This window comes from Triturus cristatus, chromosome 11, assembly GCF_964204655.1.
Source record: "Triturus cristatus chromosome 11, aTriCri1.1, whole genome shotgun sequence".
Taxonomy (NCBI): domain Eukaryota; kingdom Metazoa; phylum Chordata; class Amphibia; order Caudata; family Salamandridae; genus Triturus; species Triturus cristatus.
The window spans coordinates 882,862,488-882,885,603 of NC_140594.1; the positions used below are offsets into that span (position 1 = coordinate 882,862,488).

Below are 23,116 nucleotides of genomic sequence, written 5' to 3' on the forward strand. Positions count from 1 at the left end.
AAGACTGATAACGCTTGAGCAGTCCTTCTGAAGATCACTTCACACATGTAAGGATTTTGTTCACTTTCTAGGTGCAGTTGTCCATCTTATTCATTTGCATTAATTTCACACCTTTGTTCTTTCTAACAGCCAGTACACTCTAACGGTTATCTCTGCCCAGATCGCTTAAAACCAAATGCTGTACTAGGCTTTGCTATTGACAGCCACCTCTTCAATCTTACTATTCCCACATTTGCCTCTCAATTTGTGTGACTGGAGGAGCAGGGAGGTGTTTGAGACGCACAGATTGCTTTTTGATGCTCTGTGCCCCTCTCTTCAGGCACTCACCACTCTTCTGATGACGAGAAACAAGTACAGGAGGCCCAGTAGGGAGGAAGCTAGTCCTACACCTTCACACCCCTGGAGCTCTTGCAGGTCATGTTTCACCTGGGTGCCAGTAGCCCCACCTCTCACTGTTGCAAGGTAGTGTCTTGATTTTGGCTCTGTTCCTGTATGCAGTCCCCTCTGCCTGACTGCTACTATGCCTTTCTCTCAACCTAAAGTCAGGGACTCTTTCTGGCTTCTATGTTTGCTGGGCACAGTCACTTAGCTCCAATTTGCATCCTGGCTACATGTACCAGTCTTGCTGCTGCAAGGTTGTATTGTTCCAGCTGCCTGGTAGGACAAGCTTAGGGCATACTACATATTGCCCCACGTTTGATTCCTATCTTTCCATAACCCCTGCACCACACGTGGAGAAAGTTATGTTCTATGTACCATCCCATGAGCTGTAGTTCTTTGCTCTCTGTGGTCCCAAGTACAGGACCACTTTGATCTCTGGTTCCTGTATTTCACAGGTTTTTTTTCTTTAATTATCCAAATTAGTTATCCAGGTCTGAAAGGATAGTTGAATTGTACAGAAAAGTTCTAATCCACCTCAGATGGCTCCAAGTTTTTTTACAGGGTTCTTTTTTCTGTAAAGTGAAGCAGTGGTTTATTTTCTGGCATCCTGTCTCCAGATTTTTGCAACAATAAATCTTCAGGATATCTTGCAGGTGTATTAGTAGACTACTTATTGAGCTTTTTTCGGGATGGTTTATCTTTACTAGTTCTAAATACTAAATATGATTGTAAGGTGTGCACAAGCTTTGCATACTCCTGGCATTTGGTTTTGGGCTTGGACATTGCAAGTTGTAAATCTTCAAAGAAGCTTCAACTTACAGGATACTGTGACTCCTCTTTTTGCCCACAATACACATGGGCGCCAACTCCACCCTTGGATTGTGTTTTTTTACGCCATCTGGTTCAAATGCATTCAGTAACGTTTCAGAGATTAACACGCTATTTTGTCTTTTTCGAGCCTTGCTGTACTTCAATCTCAACTTTGATGATAGGAAAACAACCTGCGTGTGGTTTGTCAGTTTCTCGGCTGACTGCGAACAATTTAACTGATGCAAAGGAAGATTACATTTCTGACTAAAGACTGTTAAATTCTTCTCAGTTTTCAGTGAAACAGCCCAAAGAATGCAGGCAGGTAGAGGGTAAGGAAACTAACACCCATAGTGCAACACCCAGTACCATTGCTCCCTCCACCAAGCAAAACCGTGTCTGTAAATCTTGTAATGCTTTTCTCGGGGGGGGGGGGGGGGGGGGGGGGGGAGACCTGTAAGGTGCAGTAGATGTTGTACATTCCTAAAGGTACAGCACCAGATATCTGCTGAGACACCTGATATATTTGGTGATCTAGACCCCCTCTATGCAGAGACAGGCCCTCTAGAGTACCAGTCCAACAGCTGGGGCCAAGCTGACAGACTATCTTCAAGTGCCTACAAGGGAGAGAAACTCAAGAGGGAACCCCTTTGGCTTCAGTGTCTATGGGGAATGAAAACAAAGATCAGGGCCCCCATGAGCCACCACCCTGGTTTGAACACTACTTCAGAGCCCCACACTCTTAAATGTCCAAGGAAGGGGCATTTAGCCCAAGTGCTCAAGGGAAGGCCTCTGCATCCAGTGCATCTCCGCCTTCAAGCTCCTGTTAACACAGAGGTAAGGATTCAGTCAAGTGGGCTCTCAAGGAAAGAGGTTGAAATTCCTCGCAGATTAAGGCAGTCAGTGCTGCACTTTTGGGGCTGAAGTCTGTGCTGAAGCAGTAATCCGTGTTTAATACTCAACACAGATCACAGGCACCGATTCTTGAACTGGGTGCTAAACAATAGGAGCTCTTTATCCACCTGCATACCGGAAAGATTTCTGCAAATCCACTCCAAGAGTAAGTCTCGAGTAACTTTCCTCTAATTCCCAAGAAGCTGAGTTATTCCATCGAAGAAGAACTAGCCCTCCTCTATTGCCTTCTGCACTCAGCCACTGACCACTACTGGGGCGCTTAAAACACCCACTCCTCAGGGCTCCTTTCTTGCTCCTATTACTGACCAGGTTCCAAAGCGACATCTATAGATGCCTCCACCACAACCATATTCCCCACCATCCACCAATCTCTCTAGAACAGTGGTCTTTAAACTTTGTAGAGGAAAGAGCATTGCATACCTTAGATGTAAAATGTGTTGGCATGTATTATATTGATAGGACTAAACTTTTCCAATAGACCAATGAGCTTGCCTTTGCTAAACCCTGGAAGACGTAGCCCATTTGTAAAGGAGGCATTTCAAGGTGGATTGTTAAATGCATCCGAAATTGCTATTCACAGAAGAAAGATGTTCCCTAGAGCACACTATGACCATTAAAAAAAAAAAGGTAAAGAGCTACCATTCCTTTCTTGTGTGACATCCCATTTGCAGATATTTGCAAAGCTGTTGCTTGGTCATCAGATATTTTCTCAAAGCATTACTATGTTGACACATTCACATGTGAACAAGCTATATGTGGCCTGACTATATTAAAAGCTTTGCTTCAAACATCTGCATCATCTACCTGTCATCTACTCGCAAGGGGGAACCTGTCTGACAGTTAATGCAAAGCATGTGTATCTACAGCCGCCCATGCTACGAACAGAAAATGCTTACATGTAAGCATCTGTTCATAGCCTGTAGTGCTACAGATACACATGCACCCATCTGTCCTCCCCAGGAGCAGATAGAGATGACATGTTATTTCACTCCATACACAAGTTAAACTAACAATGTGCACCAGCTGCTCGAAACAATCTAAGGGTGGAGTCGGTGCGCATGTGTTTTGTGAAGTTACACAGTTGCCCATGACTCATAGCTTCTTCAAAGAAAACAAAACTTCTAATGTCTGATCCGATCGCTAGTTGTCAGCAGTACGTAAAGTGGATTAATCTAATGCACTACAAGCTGATGTTTATAGGGTAAGTAACATTTTCCTTTTTCTGTCTTAACATAGCATGCGAAAAGATGGTAAAAGAAGCAGAAGCATTTCTAGATCCAGGACAAGGTCTAGATCTCACTCCCCTAGGAGACAGTAAGTATATATTTTAAATCCTGACTATTGACATGCCAAAATATCAGTTAATCTTATTTTGAAGATGAGACATCTACTTATTGATTAAAAGGAAACGCAAACTTGTCAAAGTAACTCACGTTCTAACGTAGAGGTAACGCTTTGTGTAGCAAAGATGCTACTCATCACATATATTGTTCATTGTTGGTCTTGAATGTGTGGTATTGTGCAAATTGGTCAGTGGTGACAGTACAAAGCTTAGCCCTTAATGATGGGACCAAATGTTTTGGGAAACTCCGTGATTCCTGGATCACACTTGGGATCCTACAACATAGGTTGTGAGCTTCTTAGTATTGGTGTGAACCTGCAAGGTGGAGGGTTATTGGGCACTGGAGGAAAGGGGATGTAGAGAAATTGTAGTGATGCCATAGTGTGTTCCTTCAGCTTGCTAACTAGATAGTAAACGAATAGCCCCAGAATGTTTGACATGAGGAGTCATGGTTACTATGAAACTGCTAGATAGTAGATAGCATTACTCCTTTGAACAACTTGATCCATGTGAATTACAGTATACTGTAGCTCAGCAGCATCTTTCGATTCAAGCTTGTCCGATTGACAGTCATTGCCACCAAAAGGCAGTCTTCCATGACTGATTATCTGTGACTTGTAGCCAGGGCCTCATGTTTTCTGAGCAAAAACAGAAAACTAATTCAAATTACAAACTGGGTGAAGCCTTGGAACTGGAAAATTAAGATTGAAAGCTTATGTTCAAGGTATGTGTGGCTGTAGATGCACGTGCTTTGCATACTTCTGCCATCTATTTTTGTGTCCGGATGTGTGCAAGTTGTTTTTCTTCGAAGAAAGTAGAGTCACGGGGTAAGGTGACTCTTCCTCTTGGTAATAGTGCACGTGGGCATCGACTCCCATTGTTACATTGTTTTCTTTCTGCCATCTGGTTTTGGAATGTATAACTGCGCTCTGGTTCAAGACTGTTTTCGGGACGATTTCTGTGCGTAATCCACTCTACCCTCTGTTTCAAAAGTGTTTTCCTTCCTTGCATATTGAAATTCGGAACACTTTCATTTGTCAGGTCGGCACGTTCAATCACTGCCTTTGGCCCTCGCCTGTTCGGTCTACCCTTTACTCTCATTTGACCCATCGATGACCCTCTGCTAATGGAATGCACTCTATTTTGATTCTCTCCCAGTGCCATTCTAAGTACCGTGAACCAAACCTCATGAGGTTTCCAATCTGTGCTTATCCTCTGAGCACAGAGAAGATTGTGAGGCTTGTCTATCCTTTTGAACAAAACAGACCCCATGGGACCATCTGGCATGGTGCAGACAAATGCAGAGATGTGAAATCGAACACACACCTGATACCTTCGGACAGAAAGATGACGAACAAGAGAAAGATCTCGAAGTCTCTGTGGCCGAAGAAGAGGGAACATTTTTGGTTGGAGATTGGACTCCGACTTGGAGAACGTTTTGATTTTGCACGATCTGCCGCGGAGTCAAGTACTCAAACCCCTCACCTACCCACATTAAAACTTGGTTTCCACTTCAGCAAAAGGCTTCCGGGCCACCACTGCCATCTGGCTATGGTCGGCACCCAGACTCCACTTCAGCTGCCCTGCCCTTGGCCTCGGCACCGAAGGCCGAGATGAAGCCTTCTGGTTCCACACAGAGCAGAGATTCCACCTTTTAGTCTCTGACCTCTGCATTTTTGAAAAGTAAAATTGGTTCAGTCTCGAAACCAAACTCTGCTCCCACTACACTCCCAGAGTCTATTTTGGAAACAGTGCAGGAGACCCTCAGTCTGAAACAAAAACTGATCCATATCCATCCAGAGACTGACCGCTTTATTACAAAGACTGCGTCTGGGCCTTCTCACAAGCAACAAACCTCTTCAAGAAGCTATTGATTACCCACTGCCCATGAAGTAGAAAAAGGAGAATGCTACGATTCCTCTGCATCGTATTCTTCCTACTTCTTCATCTCGCATACCACCGCCTGTACCTTCACCTCATTCACCACAGAATCCCTTAATATTACACCTCCAGGTTCTACACATACAGACCCAGTTGCTGATTGGGGTGGGGGATAATGACTTATGGAGCACCTGCACCACCAGACCCCTGGCAGGATTAGGACATTGACCCCCCAGGAGATACATATCCAGACCTATAACCTGCCAAGCATCAGTTCCTAATAATACTACATCATATCAAGAGCTTATTGCTGGGGCAGCAACATACCATGGGTTTACACTGCATAAAGAATCCATGGAAGACTTTTTATTTGAGACCTTGTGCACCACACACAAATAGTCTCAATCTCTTACAATGCTTAAAGGCATGATCTGCCACGGAGATGCTACTTTTAAGGATCCTTCATAGGCTCACATTATCACCCCTGGGGTAGATCAGAAATATAAGGCTGCACCATCTGACCCAATGTTAATTTGAGGCCTGCTTCTGCTAGACTCCCTAGTTGTTTCAAATGCCTGTAAATGGGCTAACTCTCAAACTACAGCTGAGGCACCACCTCCTGATAAGGAATCCAAACTTGTTAATGTGTCAGGCAAATGGGTTGCTATGCAATCCACCAATTATTGGTGAATTGCAAACACAGGAATAATTAGCAAGGTATTACAGAGCTCACTGGAATGAATTGGAGGAACGCCTCCAATATCTCCCAGAAGAACATAAAAAGAATGGGCAGGGACTGGTTCAGTAAGGGAAGTTAATTCCCAACTCCTCCATTAGATGGACTCTGCGTATACTGCCGCCAGAGGCATTAATGCAAGTGTCCTTCAATGCAGGCATACCTGGCTGCGTATCTCTAGTTTTATTCCCAAAGTCCAGCAAACTTTACTTGACAGCCACAAGTAGATGAGGCCTTAGAAAAGATGAAAAACGACACAGGTTGCCAAATCCATGGGGGCACTTAAAACACCCACTACTCGGGTCTCCTTTCTCGCTCCTATTACAGACCATGTTCCAAAGCGACATCTATAGATGCCTCTGCATCTTCTTACAGATCGCAAACCCACATCTCTCCATCTAGAGGGTATTTCAGAGGCAAGTATAGACATAACTTCAAAGGTCGGAGCAAAGGTACACCAACCCGTAATGCTCGATCAGGTAACTAACAGTGACTTAATTATCCCCCGATCATTCTACACCTGCCGGTAGTCGATTGCAGCAGTTTCTCACCACCTGGCAGTCCATAACAGCGGACTGGTGGGTGTTGGACATCATCCAACATGGTTATTGCCTGGAACTCACCAGCACTCCTCCCAATATTCCATGTCACACCCATAGATGCTCTCTGGAACATTAACAACTGCTCAAACAGGAAGTACAAGCTCTCCTAAAGGAGCTATAGAGCCGCCGTCAGGGGGTCTAATCCCTGTACTTTCTTCCCAAATGGGTCGGCTCCCTACGACTGATTTTTAGGTCTACATATTCTGAATCACTGCATACTATCGGAGCACTTCCATATGGTCACACTTCAACAGGTGCTTCCACTTCTTCCTCAAGGTGACTTCATGTCGGCACTAGACTTGAAGGATGCGTACTTTCACATCCCCATTCGCCCAGCACATCGCAAATACCCCAGGACACCATTACCAATTCAATTCTGAGTCACTACTGCACCAAGAGAATTCACCAAATGCTTAGCATTGGTAGCAGCACATTTACATAGACAAAACATTCATGTCTTTCCTTATCTAGATGACAGGCTTATCAAAGCCCATACACACCTTCTGTGTCAACACACTGATTTCCATAAACCTCCTACATCAGTTAGAGTTCACTATCCGTGTCCGAATGTTTCATCTTAAACCTTCACAACTACAACCATATCTAGGGGCTATGCTCAACACTCAATTAGGTTTATCCTATACAAATGCAGCCAGAATTCATAATGTTCGAGGCATATGAGCTGTAAATCATATGCTATGCATAGATCACCATCTAGTGTTGGGTCCGAATGTTTGCACTTTGTTTTTCTTCGAAGAAGTCTTTCGAGTCACGAGGTAGGTGGTGACTCCTTTCGGTGATAGTGCGCATGGGCATCGACTCCATTGTTAGATTGTTTTTTCCCGCCATCGGGTTCGGATGTATATTGTTGCGCTCTGGTTCAACACTGTTTCTTCGGTTTTCCCTCTGCACGCAAGATACTCACTTGACGGTATTGTTTTCGATCACGTCTCCCTTTCTATCGTGTATCGAAATTACTTAAAGTAATCTTTTGAACGGAATGTTGGTGGAAGGCCTTTGGGCCTACCCGCGTCTGGTCGACCTGCAGTCGATGGAACGAACTCCCTTTAAATTCTGCCCTCGGTTTCACACGAAATACCCGCGCACCGACTCATTCGAAGTGTGTAACCTGTGTTTGTCCCCCGAACACTGAGAACAAGACTGCGACTCGTGCCAGGCTTTCCGCTCCAAGAAAACACTTTGCGACAGTTTGGCTCTGCGTCGCAACATGCAGAGCCAGCACACAGGCTCCATTCCAGACATCTTCGGTCAACATTAGGACGAAAATTTTGATACCAAACTTCTCAGTTTCCGGTGTACGCATTATGGTGTTGTGGAGTTCGTAATGACAAACTCCCAGCACCCTATACTCCTAATGGCAGCACTGCACTTACAATGTCTAAGAATGTACTTAGACACTGTAGGGGCACAGGGCTCATGCACCTGTACCCTCACCTCTGGTATAGTGCACTCAGCTAGAGGGGTGACTGGTCTATGCCAGGTACAACCAAGTCCAATCTAGCAGGCAGCTAGCATAGAAGAACTGCATCATTCGCAGGGTGTACTTCAGACATACAGGGGGCTGAGTAAGATCACCTGGGTCGCCAAATTCACAAACCAGGTCAGGATGGGAGTGTAGAGCAGGCGAACCACTGCCCTGTGTAAGGGGAAGGGGTGTATTAATCTGAGGTAAGCCAGTAGTGGCTCCCAGATGTCTTTCAGACAGGACTTGGGAGACATTAGATCCCAGTCTTTTGCTTAAGAGTTGAATACCTTGGTGCTTCAGTTCTGAACCTCTATGACCCACGTGTCAAAAATATGAGCGGAGAACTGCTCATTTTTAAGCATTGCTATCTGCAGCCTTATGAATTTAAAAAATAAACGTAGCCTTTCCTGAACTTTAAAAGGAAAACGCAATACTTATTTATTGCAGCTTTTAGTTAAAAATGAATTCGAGGCAGGTAGCTACTCCAAAGGTTTCTGTGAGCCACTGGTAGCTCACAATCAGCTACTTGGAGACACCTAATCTACCGCCACACATGCCTCGAACTGATTGTTACTTACCCTGTAAGCATTGGTTCTTGGCATTTTGGGCTGTAGTTTCACATGAGCCCACCCTTCTCCCCGGATACCAGTAGTCGTTGCAGTTCTCATCTATACTTTCATGTGCATGGACATCACTTTACTGATAACTTACTTCTACTCCATTCTCACCCTCCTGCTGGAAAACAGTCTAACAATGGAGGCAATACCCATGTGCACCATTACCAAGAGGAGGAGTCACCTTATCTCGTGACTTGAAAGACCTTCGAAGAAAAATAACATGCACACACCCAAACCCAACACTAGATGGCATGAGTATGCAAAGCATGTGAATCTAAAACCCCACACAAGGTAAGTAATATCCTTACAGCCTCACTTATCCTCTGACAGGAAGGGTCCAAACGAGACCTAGGAGATCATCTGGACTAGAGATCCTTACAAGTAGGAAACATGAAAGTACATTGTACTATAAGGAAGGTATTGATTTGTCTTTTTAGCTAGAGTGAGAGTTAAAGCCTGGGCAGCTTGCTTTGAGATTGCAGTTGCCTAAAGGGACCTGGCCGCTTCAGTAAGCTAGAATTACAGATTTGGAATTGTAACAAGCGTCCATAGAGTAGCTTTTTAGCAATCTGCAAATGAACCTTATTTTGAAGGGGGGAGTAGAATGAATTGCTTCACATGCAGGTCTCCTGTCAGAGACTGAATGATGTATTGGATCTATTTAAGCGTCTACAATTTCAGCAACTCCAGATATGTCATCCATGAGAAACCTTGGGATAAAAAGATTGGATGGAAATTCATAAAGGATTCTTCCCACTTCGGTAATGTGATGCCTCCCATGGAGCCATTTCTCCCAAACTTGCTCAGAGGGATTTGCTTGTTGATCCATATAGAGGTGCCTGTTTCTGGAATACTTAAGAACTGACAGTTGCTAATGTAGGATAAACTGTTGAGAGTACACTGAATATGAACTAAATAGTTCAAGGACGAAGACCCTCTCCCACCCATTGGGTGGATTGCTTAATCATCTGGGCCCCCCTAGCACCTAATTGTAAGAAACTGGCTCTATATATACTGCACCAAAATGAGGTACAGTGTGTAAAGTCCCAAGAGGTCCCCAAAGGTAGGCAGAGGTTAAAGTCAGATAGAAAATTACTCTCTAAATTGGTAGCTTGGTCGGGCAGTAAGGCAGTATCAGAGGACAGTGTTAAGCATTTGATGTACAGTGTCAGCAAATGAATTCACACACTCAGAAACTGAACTCTATGCCAATTGTTTTTGTATAAAAATATATTGTTTATTTTTTTAACCAAGCAAGCCTGGTACAGGTAAGCATTAAATACTTTTCAGTAATAAGTTACTGGATATAGAAAAGTTGAGAAAAAATGCAATAGAAATTTTACTTGGTTTGATTTATAGGTGAGCAGTAGTATGCAACACTTAGCAAATGCAGTACATTGAAATGAATAGGCTTTTTCAACAAATTGCAGGTAAGTTACTTCTATGTTACCTTTTCTAACTCCGTGCTGGATGCCTAGATACAGCACTGGGACATTTCCTGAAAACAGTTGAAAAAATGCGTTTTTGTCATTCGTGCGATTTTTAAAGAATATTTCAAGTTTTCAAAACTCCACACTAATACGTTTTTTCGAAAGAAAATTGTCAATGTTATTCTATGGAAGAAAAACAGGTTATCGGTTTGCAGATAAGTAAACGACTGTGGGAGTGAACGTTCTGGGGTTAGACTCAGAGGTCCCCCAGGGTCAGTGATGCACTGAGATTGCACCCTCAGCGTCGATCCCACAAAGCTCGACGTCGAGATGATGCGCCATTTGCCGTCGAGACAATCGACGTCGAAACAAGCGGAGTCAACGCCGAGACCGCTCCCAGAATCTGGTCGAGCTTCGACGGCTAGAAGATCATCTAGATCGACGTTGAGGAGGGCTCCGTCAGAGCGGGCTATACGCTCGACGTCGAGACCCACATCACATAGATCTGAAGAGGGTTCAGTGGTTTTAGTGACTGAATCGGCCTTGAGACACTCATCTTCTCATTCCTTGAGACGTCCGTCGACGCATTCTTCATCTGCGTCCCCCAGAACATCATTCGAGGAGATCACTACAGAGGTCCCTATCACATCAGAGGAGGACCTCTCCTTCTTTACATCTGTCTCCAAGATGGCTTTTACCAGTCCATCACTGGAGTAAGAGTCCGGCGGGAGCATCGAGAAGGGAGGAAGAATACACAAGCCCTATCCACAGATCCCCTCTACAAATATTGGTACAGGAGGTGGATAGATCGCCTTCGCCGGTACGTCGGCACCGTGCAGGAAGATCTAAGGAACGCAGGCCTTCTACGTCTCCTCACCGAAGAAGGTCTCCTTCATGGTCGTCTTCCTCCACCCACTCCTCTAAGAGGGACTATTCGCCTACTCTATCGGACAGCCCTCAGTCGAGAGTGTGTCCGATAGATGACATTAACACATATCATGATGTGCTGCAGAGAGGGGCACAGAAACTGAACATTGAAATGTCCACCCCTCAGGTCGCAACGACAGTGATCTTCGAGACGCTGCACCAAAGATCTGCTTCGCGCCCGTTGCTATCTCTGGTTCCTGGACTTCTGGAACCAGTAATGGACATTTTTCTAACACCCTCAGCGATTAAGGCTACACCGGCCAGAATTCAAAAGAAATACAAGCCTGCTGATGCAGACCCGGTGTTTTTGAATATGGATCCGCCTGCGGATTCAGTGATCGTCGCAGCGGCACGTAAAACTCACGCAGTCTCTGCACATGCGTTGGTCACTCCGGATAAAGAGAGTAAGTCCCAGGATTCTTGGGGAAGAAAGGTTTGTGATTCTGCAGCGTCTTTGCTTAAAGTCTCCAGTGCAGCAGCCTTATTAGGTCGGTACGACAGATCCTTATGGGACTCTTTGGATCGTTTCAAAGAGAAGCTACCAAAGGAGTATCAGAAGGACTTTGAGGAAGTCATTACAGAGGGGTCCCTGGTAGCTAATCAAATGATTAGCACTGCAGCGGATGGTGCCACACTATCGGTGCATTCGTATGCGCATGGCATTTGCGCAAGGAGGTCTGCCTGGTTGAGGCTTACAGCTCTTAAACCGGATGCTCAGCAAAGGATCCTTAACCTGCCTTTTTCTGGTTCTTCATTGTTTGGCTCCCACACAGATGAAGAGATGGCTCGAATGAAAGCCGAACTAGACACTTTGAAGGCGGTGGGGCTAGAAAAGAAAAAGGAATTCAGACGAAGATACAGACCCAACCAGCGCAAGGGATACCAACAGAGGGTTTAAACCCCTCAGTGGTCCCAAAGCAAGAACCAGAAAAGATTGCAGTTTCAAGGTCGAAAGTCGAACAGAGGTAGAGGAGGTAATCAACAGCAATCCTCCTCCACAACTCGAACAGCAGGAAAGCAATGAACCAGAGCTTCCTCTAACGCCGTTGCCCACTCCAGAGGTAGGAAGTGTTTCACGTCATCTGATAGAGTGGTGCAACATAACAAAAGATCGTTGGGTGCTCGGTATACTGCGCAATGGATACGCACTACATTTCTGTGTCTCTCCAAAGGACATTCCTCTAAAAAGATCTCGTCCTCACCAGCTTAAAGTTACTACGACAAGAAGTGGTGGCTCTTCTGCAAAAAAGGCCATAGAGAAGGTTACCCACTCTCAGCTAGGTAAGGGAGTGTACTCCAGGTACTTCCTTGTACCAAAAAGAGATCAGGAGCACAAGTTCAGACCTATCCTGGACCTTCGGTCGCTGAACAAGGTCACCTTGAAAGAGACATTTCGCATGCTGGCACTTCATAAAATATGTCCACATCTTCAGGCAGGAGATTGGATGCGTTCAGTGGATCTCCAGGATGCGTATTTCTACATTCCTGTAATTCCCCGTCATCGCAAATTTCTGTGATTCGTGGTCGGCAGCAGTCACTACCAGTTCAGTGTGTTGCCTTTCGGACTAAAATCTGCCCCACGAGTCTTTACCAAGTGCATGGCTGTGGTAGCGGCGGCTCTACACAGAAGAGGACTGTTCGTATATCCGTACTTGGACGATTGGCTCTTGAAAGGGCCATCTCCTCAGCAGGTAAAGAGCGACTTCCAAGTGTGTATCTCTGCTCCGCAGGCTAGGCCTGCACGTGAATATGGAGAGGTCAGTTCGCCAGCCTACACAGGTGATCCATTACCTGGGCTCAGTTCTACATACAAACCTAGGAAGAGCGTTTCCTTCGGAACAGACTTTTATCAATTCGACAGAAGTGCGAATTTCTTCTCCAGACAAATCGCCCAACGGTCTGGCAAGTGGCGTCCCTATTGGGATCAATGGCTTCTTGCATATTCCTCATTCCCAACGCCAGGCTGAGAATGAGGCCTTTACAACAGGACCTGGAGGACAAGTGGAACCAGGCAACGGGTCTCTGGGAAGACCGGATTGTGCTTTCACAAGCAGCAAAATCGTCTGTTCTATGGTGGACTTGTCCACAGAACCGCTTAATGGGAGTCCCCTTCCATCAACCTGTTCCAACCCAGTCCTTGGTAACCGATGCATCTCAGCAGGGATGGGGAGCACACATGGATTGCCTACAGATGCAAGGGCGGTGGTCCGTCAAGGAGCAGTCCTACCACATAAACATGTTAGAGCTGCGAGCAGTCCATCTAGCTCTCAAAGCTTTTCAGCCCTCTATCGTGTCCAACTCAGTCCTCATCCAAACGGACAACACGACCACCATGTATTACCTCAACAAACAGGGTTGTACGCGTTCTCGCCCCCTCTCCCTGGAAGCTCAAAAGATATGGCATTGGCTTCTAGCCCGAGGCCTCTCCGTCACAGTGGTGCACCTCCCAGGGGAACGAAACGTGCGAGCAGACTCACTCAGCCGGCACTTCGAAGATCAGCCAGACTGGGTGCTAAACGACAAAGTAGTGGCCGAAATTTTCCATCAGTGGGGGCAGACTTCCATAGATCTGTTTGCAGATGATCTAAACAAAAAATAACACGCCTTCGCCTCCAGGTTCCACCGTCCAGGGACGAAGGGGAATGCTCTTTTGATTGGTCCGGAATATTTGCATACACCTTTCCTCCCCTGCCTCTGATTCCGAAGGTGGTATCCAAGCTCATCCGGTCCAACATGTCAATGATCCTGATAGCCCCAGACTGGCCTAGGCAGTGGTGGTACCCGGACCTATTACAGCTGTCTGTGCACCCCCACAGGAGGCTTCCTTGCAGATCGGACCTACTGACCAAAGATGGACGGGAGGATCCTACATCCCAACCTTCCCTCACTGAACTTGGCAGCACGGCACCTGAGGTCCTGCAATATGGACATTTGAACTTACCACAGGACTGTATGCATATACTAAAGGAGGCAAAGAGACCTTCCACAAGGTCTTCGTACTCCTTTAAGTGGAAACGGTTCTACTTGTGGTGCACTCGTAATCATTTTAATCCAACCACAGGGCAGGAGGAGGTTATTCTTCCTTACCTCATTTACTTGGCTAAATCAGGGTTGAAGTATTCATCGATCAGAGTACATTTAGCGGCCATTACAGCCTACAGAAAGTCTCCAAACCAGCCTTCCTTTTTTCAACTACAGGTGGTAAAGGATTTCCTACAGGGGTTGAAAAAAGTGTATCCCCCTGTTCGGCCTCCTTCTCCTCCTTGGGAGTTGAATCTAGTCCTCTCTAGATTGATGGGTCCTCCTTTTGAGCCCATCCATAAAGCCACGCTGCAGCATTTGACATGGAAGACCGCTTTCTTAGTCGCGATTACATCCGCGCGTAGAGTAAGTGAAATCCAAGCACTGTCTTCCAAAGAGCCATATACTATCTTTCACCACAACAGAGTAGTATTAAGTACTCGCTCTGCTTTTCTGCCGAACGTTGTATCTGATTTTCATGTTAATCAGTCAATTTCTTTGCCGTCCTTTTTTCCCAATCCCGCATCTCCTGCGGAAAGGTCACTCCATTCCTTAGACCTTAAGAGTGCTTAAATTCTATCTAGAGGGAACGAAGGTCATAAGAAAATCGGAGCAATTGTTTTTAAATTATGGTTCCATGAGGACAGGTTTTCCAGCTACCAAAAGATCTATTTCCAGATGGGTGTCCTGTATAAAATTGGCCTACCAGCTGGCAAATAAACCCCTATTGTTGTCACCTAAAGCACACTCCACTAGGGGGAAAGCAGCTACAATAGCTTTTTTGCATGACGTTCCGATGGCAGAAATTTGCAAGGTGGCAACCTGGAGATCTGAATACTTTCACTAGGCATTATTGTCTTGAATCAGACTCCAGGGGGAATACTCTAGTAGGCCAGGTCTCCTAGAGAAATCTGTTCAGATAAGAGAAATGTCTGAATTGTCAAGTTTACTTGTCTGAGCTTGATTGTTAATTATTATTTTCCTTTGCCCGCAGTGGATGAGGTGAGGCTCGCTATTCTATTCTAGTGCTTATGACTATTGATGAGGATCCCCTGGAAGAGAAGGATTAGTTACTGACCTGTAATCCTAGTTCTCTTCCAGGGGTATCCTCATCAAAGTCATAAGCAACCCTCCCACCTCCCCGGGCAAAGGATCCTTATTCTTAAGGAATTTTCAACTCTTTGTGTCATGGCTTTGTGTCACCGCAAAGAACTGACCGCACTGTCACCCCTGAGGCATGATGGGAAGCTAGGGGTCATGGCTGCCTTAAAGGCACGGTGCCAGTTTTTTCTATGTTGCTATGAGTTAGCTTTCTAGGCTGTAGTTTTCTACAATGCAGCCTGTGAGCTTTCAATACTTTCAGTCCTATCTGAGGTTTTGGGCTAAATGCTAAGCATTAAAACAGTTTTCAAACATGCTTTGCTGTTGTTTCTTCCCCGTTTTTATGATGTATTGTTTATATTAGATATATTATTTATAATATACAGGGAAGTCCTTACAGCATTATTCAGATATATATATATATATATATATATATATTCACTGAAAAAACCATAGGTTTCACACATGTTATAGTTAGCTGGACATTTCACTCGTAAAAAACCATTGAAATTCCCCCGTTATAGTTAGTGCAGGCAACTATAACTCACGCGCCCGCAATCCTCTGCTGATGCTAATACTGTATTTAGACACTTATTTGCCCATGTCTTCTTCCATTAAATTTTAGCTATACATATATTGCAAAGATTTTTTTTTCATAAAGACACATATGTCATCAGCAGAGGATTGCGGTCGCGTGAGTTATAGTTGCCTGCACTAACTATAACGGGGGAATTTCAATGGTTTTTTACGAGTGAAATGTCCAGCTAACTATAACATGTGTGAAACCTATGGTTTTTTCAGTGAATTTGCAAGGTTTTTTAAATGCAAATTCCTAACTATAACGTGTGTGAAACCTATGGTTTTTTCAGTGAATTTGTACGGTTTTTTAAATGCTAAGTTACTTTACGCCGTTCGTGGCGAGCACGCCCACTTCACGCAGTTCGTTCCGTGCGCGCGGTGCGCTTCGCGCACCGCGCGCCCACTTTACGCAGTTAGTGCCGTGCACGCACAGTGGGCACGAGGTGCGCTACGCGCACCGCGTGCCCACGTTGCGCTGGATGGGCCATGTACCGCGCACCGTCCGCACACGGAGGACATCTTATGCGCTTCGTTGTGAAAGGTTAACTATTAAATGTTCTATTAAATATGCCATGCACAAAAGGTTTTGCACACTGGGGGGAGAATGTGGATAGTGTTTTTTTTTTTTTTTTTTATTTATTTTTGAGCGCATTCGGCGTTTTTGGGAAAAAAAAAATTTGAATTTTTGGCCTCGGGGGTCCTTTTGGGACACCCTAACCAAGGCTAGGTGGTTAGGAGCTGTCTAGCCTGCCCCTTTTCGTGTTATCCAACTTTGTTTTTCCTCCTCCCCTCAGAGTGCGAGAGAGAAAATGGCGGCCGACACTTCCTGGTTTCGACCGATTCGAATGTTTACTAAGATCTAACAGCCAATCAGAATTGCGCTCGCGCACGGCACCGTACGCGTACGGTAAGCTTACCGTAAGCGCACGGTAAGCTGCCACAGATATATATATTGATTTAAATGCTATTTTCTCAGGAACTACTAAACAGATTTACACAAGACCTACAAAAGGCACTTCCTTGACCTGTAGACTACCTCTCTGCCAAATTTCAAGTAACTCTGTTCAGCCGTTCGGGCTGTAGCTGTGTCTAAAGGTCCTATGGAAAAATGCATGGGGAAAACGCGTTTTGGGACCCCCCTTTTTTCTCAGCCCCCGCTTGAAGAATCCCCCCGAGACTTTCAGGGTAGGAGCGGAGCGTAGTGCCCCATTAGTTTTGAAAATTTCGCGAGGATTCGTCGACCGGCGCCAAAGTTATTCCAAATAGAATGTTGCGGATTTCCTATGGAAACGGGTCCTAACTATAACTATCTACTGGCGACCGCTAGTAGATAATGTGTATATATATATATATATATATATATATATATATATATATATATATATATATATATATATATATACACACACACACACACTTAAAAAACCATAGGTTTCACGCGTTATAGTTAGGTGGATATTTCACTCGTAAAAAACCAATGAAATTCCCCCGTTATAGTTAGTTCAGATAACTATAACTCGCGCGCCCGCAATCCTGCTCATGACGTCACATATTACATCACTCATGACATGGTCAGTGGCATCACTCATGACATCATCCTTGTGATCGAGTGGCGGCCGTGCGAGTTATAGTTATCTGAACTAACTATAACGGGGGAATTTCATTGGTTTTCAACGAGTGAAATATCCACCTAACTATAACATGTGTGAAACCTATGTTTTTTTAAGTGAATTTGCAAGGTTTTTTAAATGCAAATTCCTAACTATAACGTGTGTGAAACCTATGGTTTTTTTCAGTGAATTTGTACGTTTTTTTAAATGATAAGTTATGTATGTATTATTATTTTTTTTATATATTTCCTTTTGGGTTTTTCACCGTGCGCGAACCCCCGCGATTTAAAAAAATAATAAATAAATGTAAAAAAAAATTCTGCCTTCGGGGTCCTTCAGGGACCCCCTGAAAAAGGCTAGGGGGTCAGGAACTCTCTACCCTGCCCCCTTTTCGCGTTCGCCACTTTCCTTTTTCACTCTCGCCCTGAAAACAAACAAAATGGCGGCCGACACTTCCTGATTTCGACCGATTCGAACGTTGACTAACATGTAACCACCAATCAGAATTGCACTCGCGCACGTTAGGGTGCTCGCACGGTGCGCGGCTATAGATATGTATATGCTTTTAAATGCTATTTTCTCAGGAACTACTGAACAGATTGACACCAGACCTGCAAAAGGCACTTCCCTGACTTGAGGACTACCTCTCTGCCAAATTTCAAGTAATTCTGTTCAGCCGTTCGGGCTGTACCTTCGACTAAAGGTCCTATAAAAAAAATGCATGGGGAAAACGCGTTTTGGGACCCCCTTTTTTCTCGGCCCCCGCTTGACGAATCACCCCGAGACTTTCAGGGTAGGAGCTGAACGGAGCGCCCCATTAGTTTTGAAAATTTCGCGAGGATTCGTCAACCGGCGCCAAAGTTATTCAAAATAGAAGTTTCAGATTTCCTATGGAAACACGGTCCTAACTATAACTATCTACTGGCGACCGCCAGTAGATAATATATGGAGATGCATATATGTTTATCACATATATGATTGTTTCCGGGGTCCCGCGCATGGGCGGGAAAATTCTAGGGCTTATGACCTTGATGAGGATACCCCTGTGTAGGAGAGTAGGGTCTGCTATCCTATGGTCACCCCACATTTTTGCTTTTTGCTTCACTGGTTTTTGACATATTGAGGCTGTGGGCCTGCTAATCAGACCCCCAGCCTGCTGTTCTCTCTGCTAAATTTACACTATGCACTTTAGGTGCATAACCCATTGGAACTGGATCACCCTGTGAGCCCCTGTACCAGTGTACACTAAGTACCCAGGGCATTGGTGTATCTAAGGCCTACCAGGGGCTGAAGCATGTATTGTGCCACCCCTGGCCTGGCCTAGCAATTTGACACAACTGGCTGATCACTCAGCTGGGGTAAGTTGGTGTATCCACCTCTTACTTAGGTGTAGTATACCTATACCTAACCTTAAATGGGACACATGTTAACCTATAAGTCACTCCTATGGCAGGCCTTAACAATCCTGAAGGCAGAGTGCTTGGTTTCATGTGAGATGGTGCTCTGGCATGAGCTGAGCCTGTCTGCAGTGGTCGGAATAACTTCCTTCTACCGTTTCCAGATATCGGCACACCATATACTCTTAAGTGCATTATGAACCTCGCGGTTAAATGCTATCTTTGGTTTGGCTTTATCAAAACATGTCGAGTAAGGTGTCATACGAATTGGAATACTAACCCCTCGCTAATTCTGGCGACGGGGTTAGCATTCCACCCTTCTAGAGGGACACGACATGTACAGAACCTGAAACCCGGGTAAAATCAGACATAGCCTCAGCTCCACAAAATGGACGCTGCCACCACAGACACAAGTCTGCCCTCCTGCTGCTGGGAGTCCTTCCAGCTTGGGAGACGTGGACAAAGGGTTTCCTGCCAGGGGAGGTGCGAGCACCACCCCAGACAGGATTTTGTGTATTGGTCAGGTAGGGCTTGAATAGAAACAGACATGCCTGAGGCTCACAAGGAGCCTCGGTGCATATGCCAGTTCAAACCGGTCCTGGGGCACACCAGCCCCGGACCTGGGGCGAGCTGGACAAAGGATTGGGGGTGTAACCACCCCCCTTTCTGGTCCCTCCCTTAGGGAGGGACCTAGCAGGTAGTCCGGCCCCTAGAATCCGCTTAAAGGTAGGAGCTGTGTCCTAAGACTTCAGACATCCTGGAATCAACTTGAAACTAAGAAGAAGACGGTAACTTCGACGTTCTGCTGCACAGAAGACTGAAGGAAATCTCCCCTATGGTCAGGGAGTGACCATCTTGCTAACGCAAGCACCATCCAGCAAATCGACGTCTGCTTTGCCGCCGCCTCCCGCCGGAGCCCGAGCCCAGAGACCGACAAGGACTGGACCTCCAGACCTCTCACCGCCCGATCCACAGTCCCTGCAAAGAAGGAACCCGTGGAGGCACCGAGACACGTGGAGCCAGCCATCTTGGAAGACACTCGACAAGCTGCAAGCGCGACAACAGAGGCTCCCTCCGAGTTGTGCTTTGGGTCCTGAGAAGCCCAACATCCGAGCAGCATCTGCACCAAAGGTGAGCCCTCCAGCATCTCCACGATCTGCGTGGGGCCCCTCTGCACTTTGCGACTCGACGCGCCTGCCCGGTCCCTGGCCCGTTGGCTAGTGGCCATCTTGGCGAACCTTTTTGAAAACTACGACGCTGGTCTGGTTGCTCCAGACTGGCCCCTGCTTCCCTCCAAAGGAGCAGCCCCTCTGACCTTGCTGGTCAGAGCTAACCGCTTTCTTCGACTCCTGCTTTTGCCAAGGCTTGTTTGCTTCTTTTGAGTCGCCGACACCGCCGACAGCGAGAGCCTGCGTGGGACAGCTCGTGAACCGACTCCTGGACGTCGTCGACCTTCAGGGACCACGTGGCTGCAGAGACAAGCTACACCTCTTCACCTGTTTGCACCCGACATCGCCTGGTACCTACCTGGTGCCACGCCGGTCACTGGCTAGTGACTGAGAACATTGTCCCCTCTGCTTACAGGTCTTCTACAACTCCGATCCATCCTTGGATCCACCGCATCTCTTCTGGACCGACCGCCTGCAGCATCTTTGTCATCAGGCTCCATTGAACAGATAGACGAAACCCGACGCACTTCGAGACCTATGCACCCGCTTCCTGTGGGTGAGGTAAAGCTGGCACTCCGGTGCACAAGTGTAGAGTAACATCTCTAATGTCTAGGTTTGAAGTCTTAAGTTCGTAGTCCAACCAGAAGACCCTTCTAGCAGTAACTTTTGAACATTTCGCACCCATTGAAAACCTATGGGAGCCCACGTGTAACTTTCCTCACTGCACACGCGACCCGTGGACCTCCTGGTCACTAACTGAAGTTAGCCCCTTGTAGGCCCAGCGATTCTAGAGGCCCTAGGCCTTTTCCCTTTCCTGTTCGTGGTACTTATACCACTCTTTTAGTATATGGTTTGAGCGGCCACCAGGGCCTATCCATATAAAGTGCAACTTCTGTATATTGTGATACTGTCTTTAACGATTTGTGCTCCTGTGCTCATAAAGAGTTTAGGGGATACTTTGAGTAATAAATACATATATATTTTGAATATACATCTGTGTGGTGTCCTTTCATTGGTATAAAAGGGGGTTACATATGGTAAAACAGCTTGCTTCACATGCCTAAACGAGTTTAGCCTGAAAGACTGCTTAGCCTACGCTACCACTAGGGCAGCTGGTCCGAAAAGGTTGACTTACAACCACACCATAAGGGTTGCTTGGCATGGTACAAGGTGGTCACTTTAACTAGTGAACATCATATACCAGGCCAACTTCTCACACCCTGGAAGAGAATTAGGATTACAGGTAAGTAACTAATCCCTCCCAGCACCATATACTCTTAATGGCAGCACTGTAGGGGTACAGGGCTCCCTCACCACTGGCATAGGGCACCCAGCTAGAGGGGTAACTGATCTATGCCAGGGCAGTGGGTTGTAGGCATGTCACACAGGGTGTGCCATGTCGACTCTTTCCTTTTGTTCTGCACCAAAACACGCAGCCTGCAAAGGTAGGGTGCGTGTGTAAAGGTACATCGCCTCTAAGGGTGGCACATTAAGTGCTGCAGCCCTTGGAGGTCTTCCCTGGTCACAGTGCCCTGGGTACCTGTGGTACCATTTACCAGGGGCTGACATGAGGCCAGAGATGCCAATTGGGTTAGTTTTGGGGTAAGAACACAGGCCCCGGGAACCTGATTGGCAAGGGCTCAGGGCACACCAAGAAAAAGTGCATCAGTAGTCTGGCAAAAAGTGGGGGCGTTACTGCAACGGAAACCCACTTTCCTACACTAACCAAATGGGTTCTGGGAGGGGTCCTCGGACCCTCTTGCCCGTCAGTGTGACTCCGAGCAGGACTGGGTGGACAACTTGGAGGATGCCGGCGACCTAGACGTCTCCTCTGACCTGGGGTTTGCCTCTCCCACGTCTACCATGGAGGAGGGTGCCTCCTACACGATGTTGCTCCAACAGACAGCTGAGGTTCTAAACCTTGATCTCCCTACGGTGGCCCTTAAACCTAATCTCCTCACTGAGGTGCTCCAGACGGCGTCCACTTCGTCGGAGCCCCTGCTCCCATTTAACGACGCCCTCACTGATGTCTTGTTAGGCACTTGGTCACGGCCAGCCACGGGGGCCCCTGTGGATAGGAATGTCGCCAGGCGTCGCCACCCGGCGCCTGGTGACCCCGCTTGTCTGATCACTCATCCTACGCTTGAGAGCCAGGTTATCCAAGCCTCGACGTCAGAGTGCCTTTCCCACGGCTTTGCCGGATAAGGACTCTAAGAAGCTGGAACAGTTCGGTAAGCGGTTGTACTCTTCGGCCAGCTTGGGGCTGCGGTCAGTGATACAGTTGCACATGTGTTGCCTCAGTGTCCTGAGGAGCCCCACGCTGTGCTGTCCCAAGCTGTTGCTGAGGGTAAGGATGCGGCTAAGTTCGCCATTCGGTGTGGTTTGGACACCGCAGACTCACTGGGCAGGGCGATTTCTACGACTGTGGCGCTTAGTCGCTACGCCTGGTTGCGATCTACCAGGTTCTCGCCAGATGTCCAAAGCTCGCTCATGGACATGCCCTTTGATGGCACTCGGCTGTTTGGCGATAAGGCAGACAGTGCACTGGAGCGTTTTAAGGACTCGTGGGCCAAGGCCTTGGGTCTTTCCGCAAAAAGCCCGGCCACTCCTCGTTTTCGTTCCTTTCATGGCCACGGCAGAGGTGCCTAGGCACGTTCCTTCAGCAAGCCTGTGCAGAACCAACCTCGGCGCGGCTGCGGCTTCCGCAGGGATGGGTCTGGGTATCAGCGTGGCGGTCAGTCCACCTCCGCTGCTTCTACCTACAAACCTTCCTAATCCGAGCTTTGTGGAGCACCCCACGCCGGTGGGTGGCAGTAGCCGCCACCCCCTCCCTGGCGCGAAATCACATCGGACAAGTGGGTGTTGCAGATCATCCGCAGGGGTTATTCCCTTCCAGTCCTCCCCTCCAGCCATGCCACCTCGGTGCCACCGCATGTCGGGGGATCACTTGGTGCTTCTCCAGCAGGATGTCACTGCCCCCTTTGGCTAAGGGAACTATTGAGTACCTTCCTGGGCCGCAAGTAGGGAGTGGTGGTTGTTCCCACTACTTTCTGGTCCCCAAGAAGGACAAACTGGGCCTGTGCCCCATCTTGGACCTCCAGAACGTCAGTCGCTT

At 46.8% G+C, this 23,116-nt stretch overlaps 1 protein-coding gene across 4 annotated transcripts in view; it reads left to right on the forward strand.

The window, feature by feature from the left end:
* The window catches only part of CCNL1 (cyclin L1), a 285,464-nt gene that overhangs the window by 257,234 nt on the left and 5,114 nt on the right, over positions 1–23,116 (forward strand). For 2 of the 4 annotated variants that reach the window (XM_085634757.1, XM_085634759.1), the window contains one exon: positions 3,340–3,417. The exons of the other annotated variants lie outside the window; for them this stretch is intronic. In XM_085634757.1, the coding sequence (XP_085490883.1) occupies positions 3,340–3,417 (78 nt within the window). The remainder of the gene's footprint in view (positions 1–3,339; positions 3,418–23,116) is intronic. 4 annotated transcript variants of the gene reach the window in all.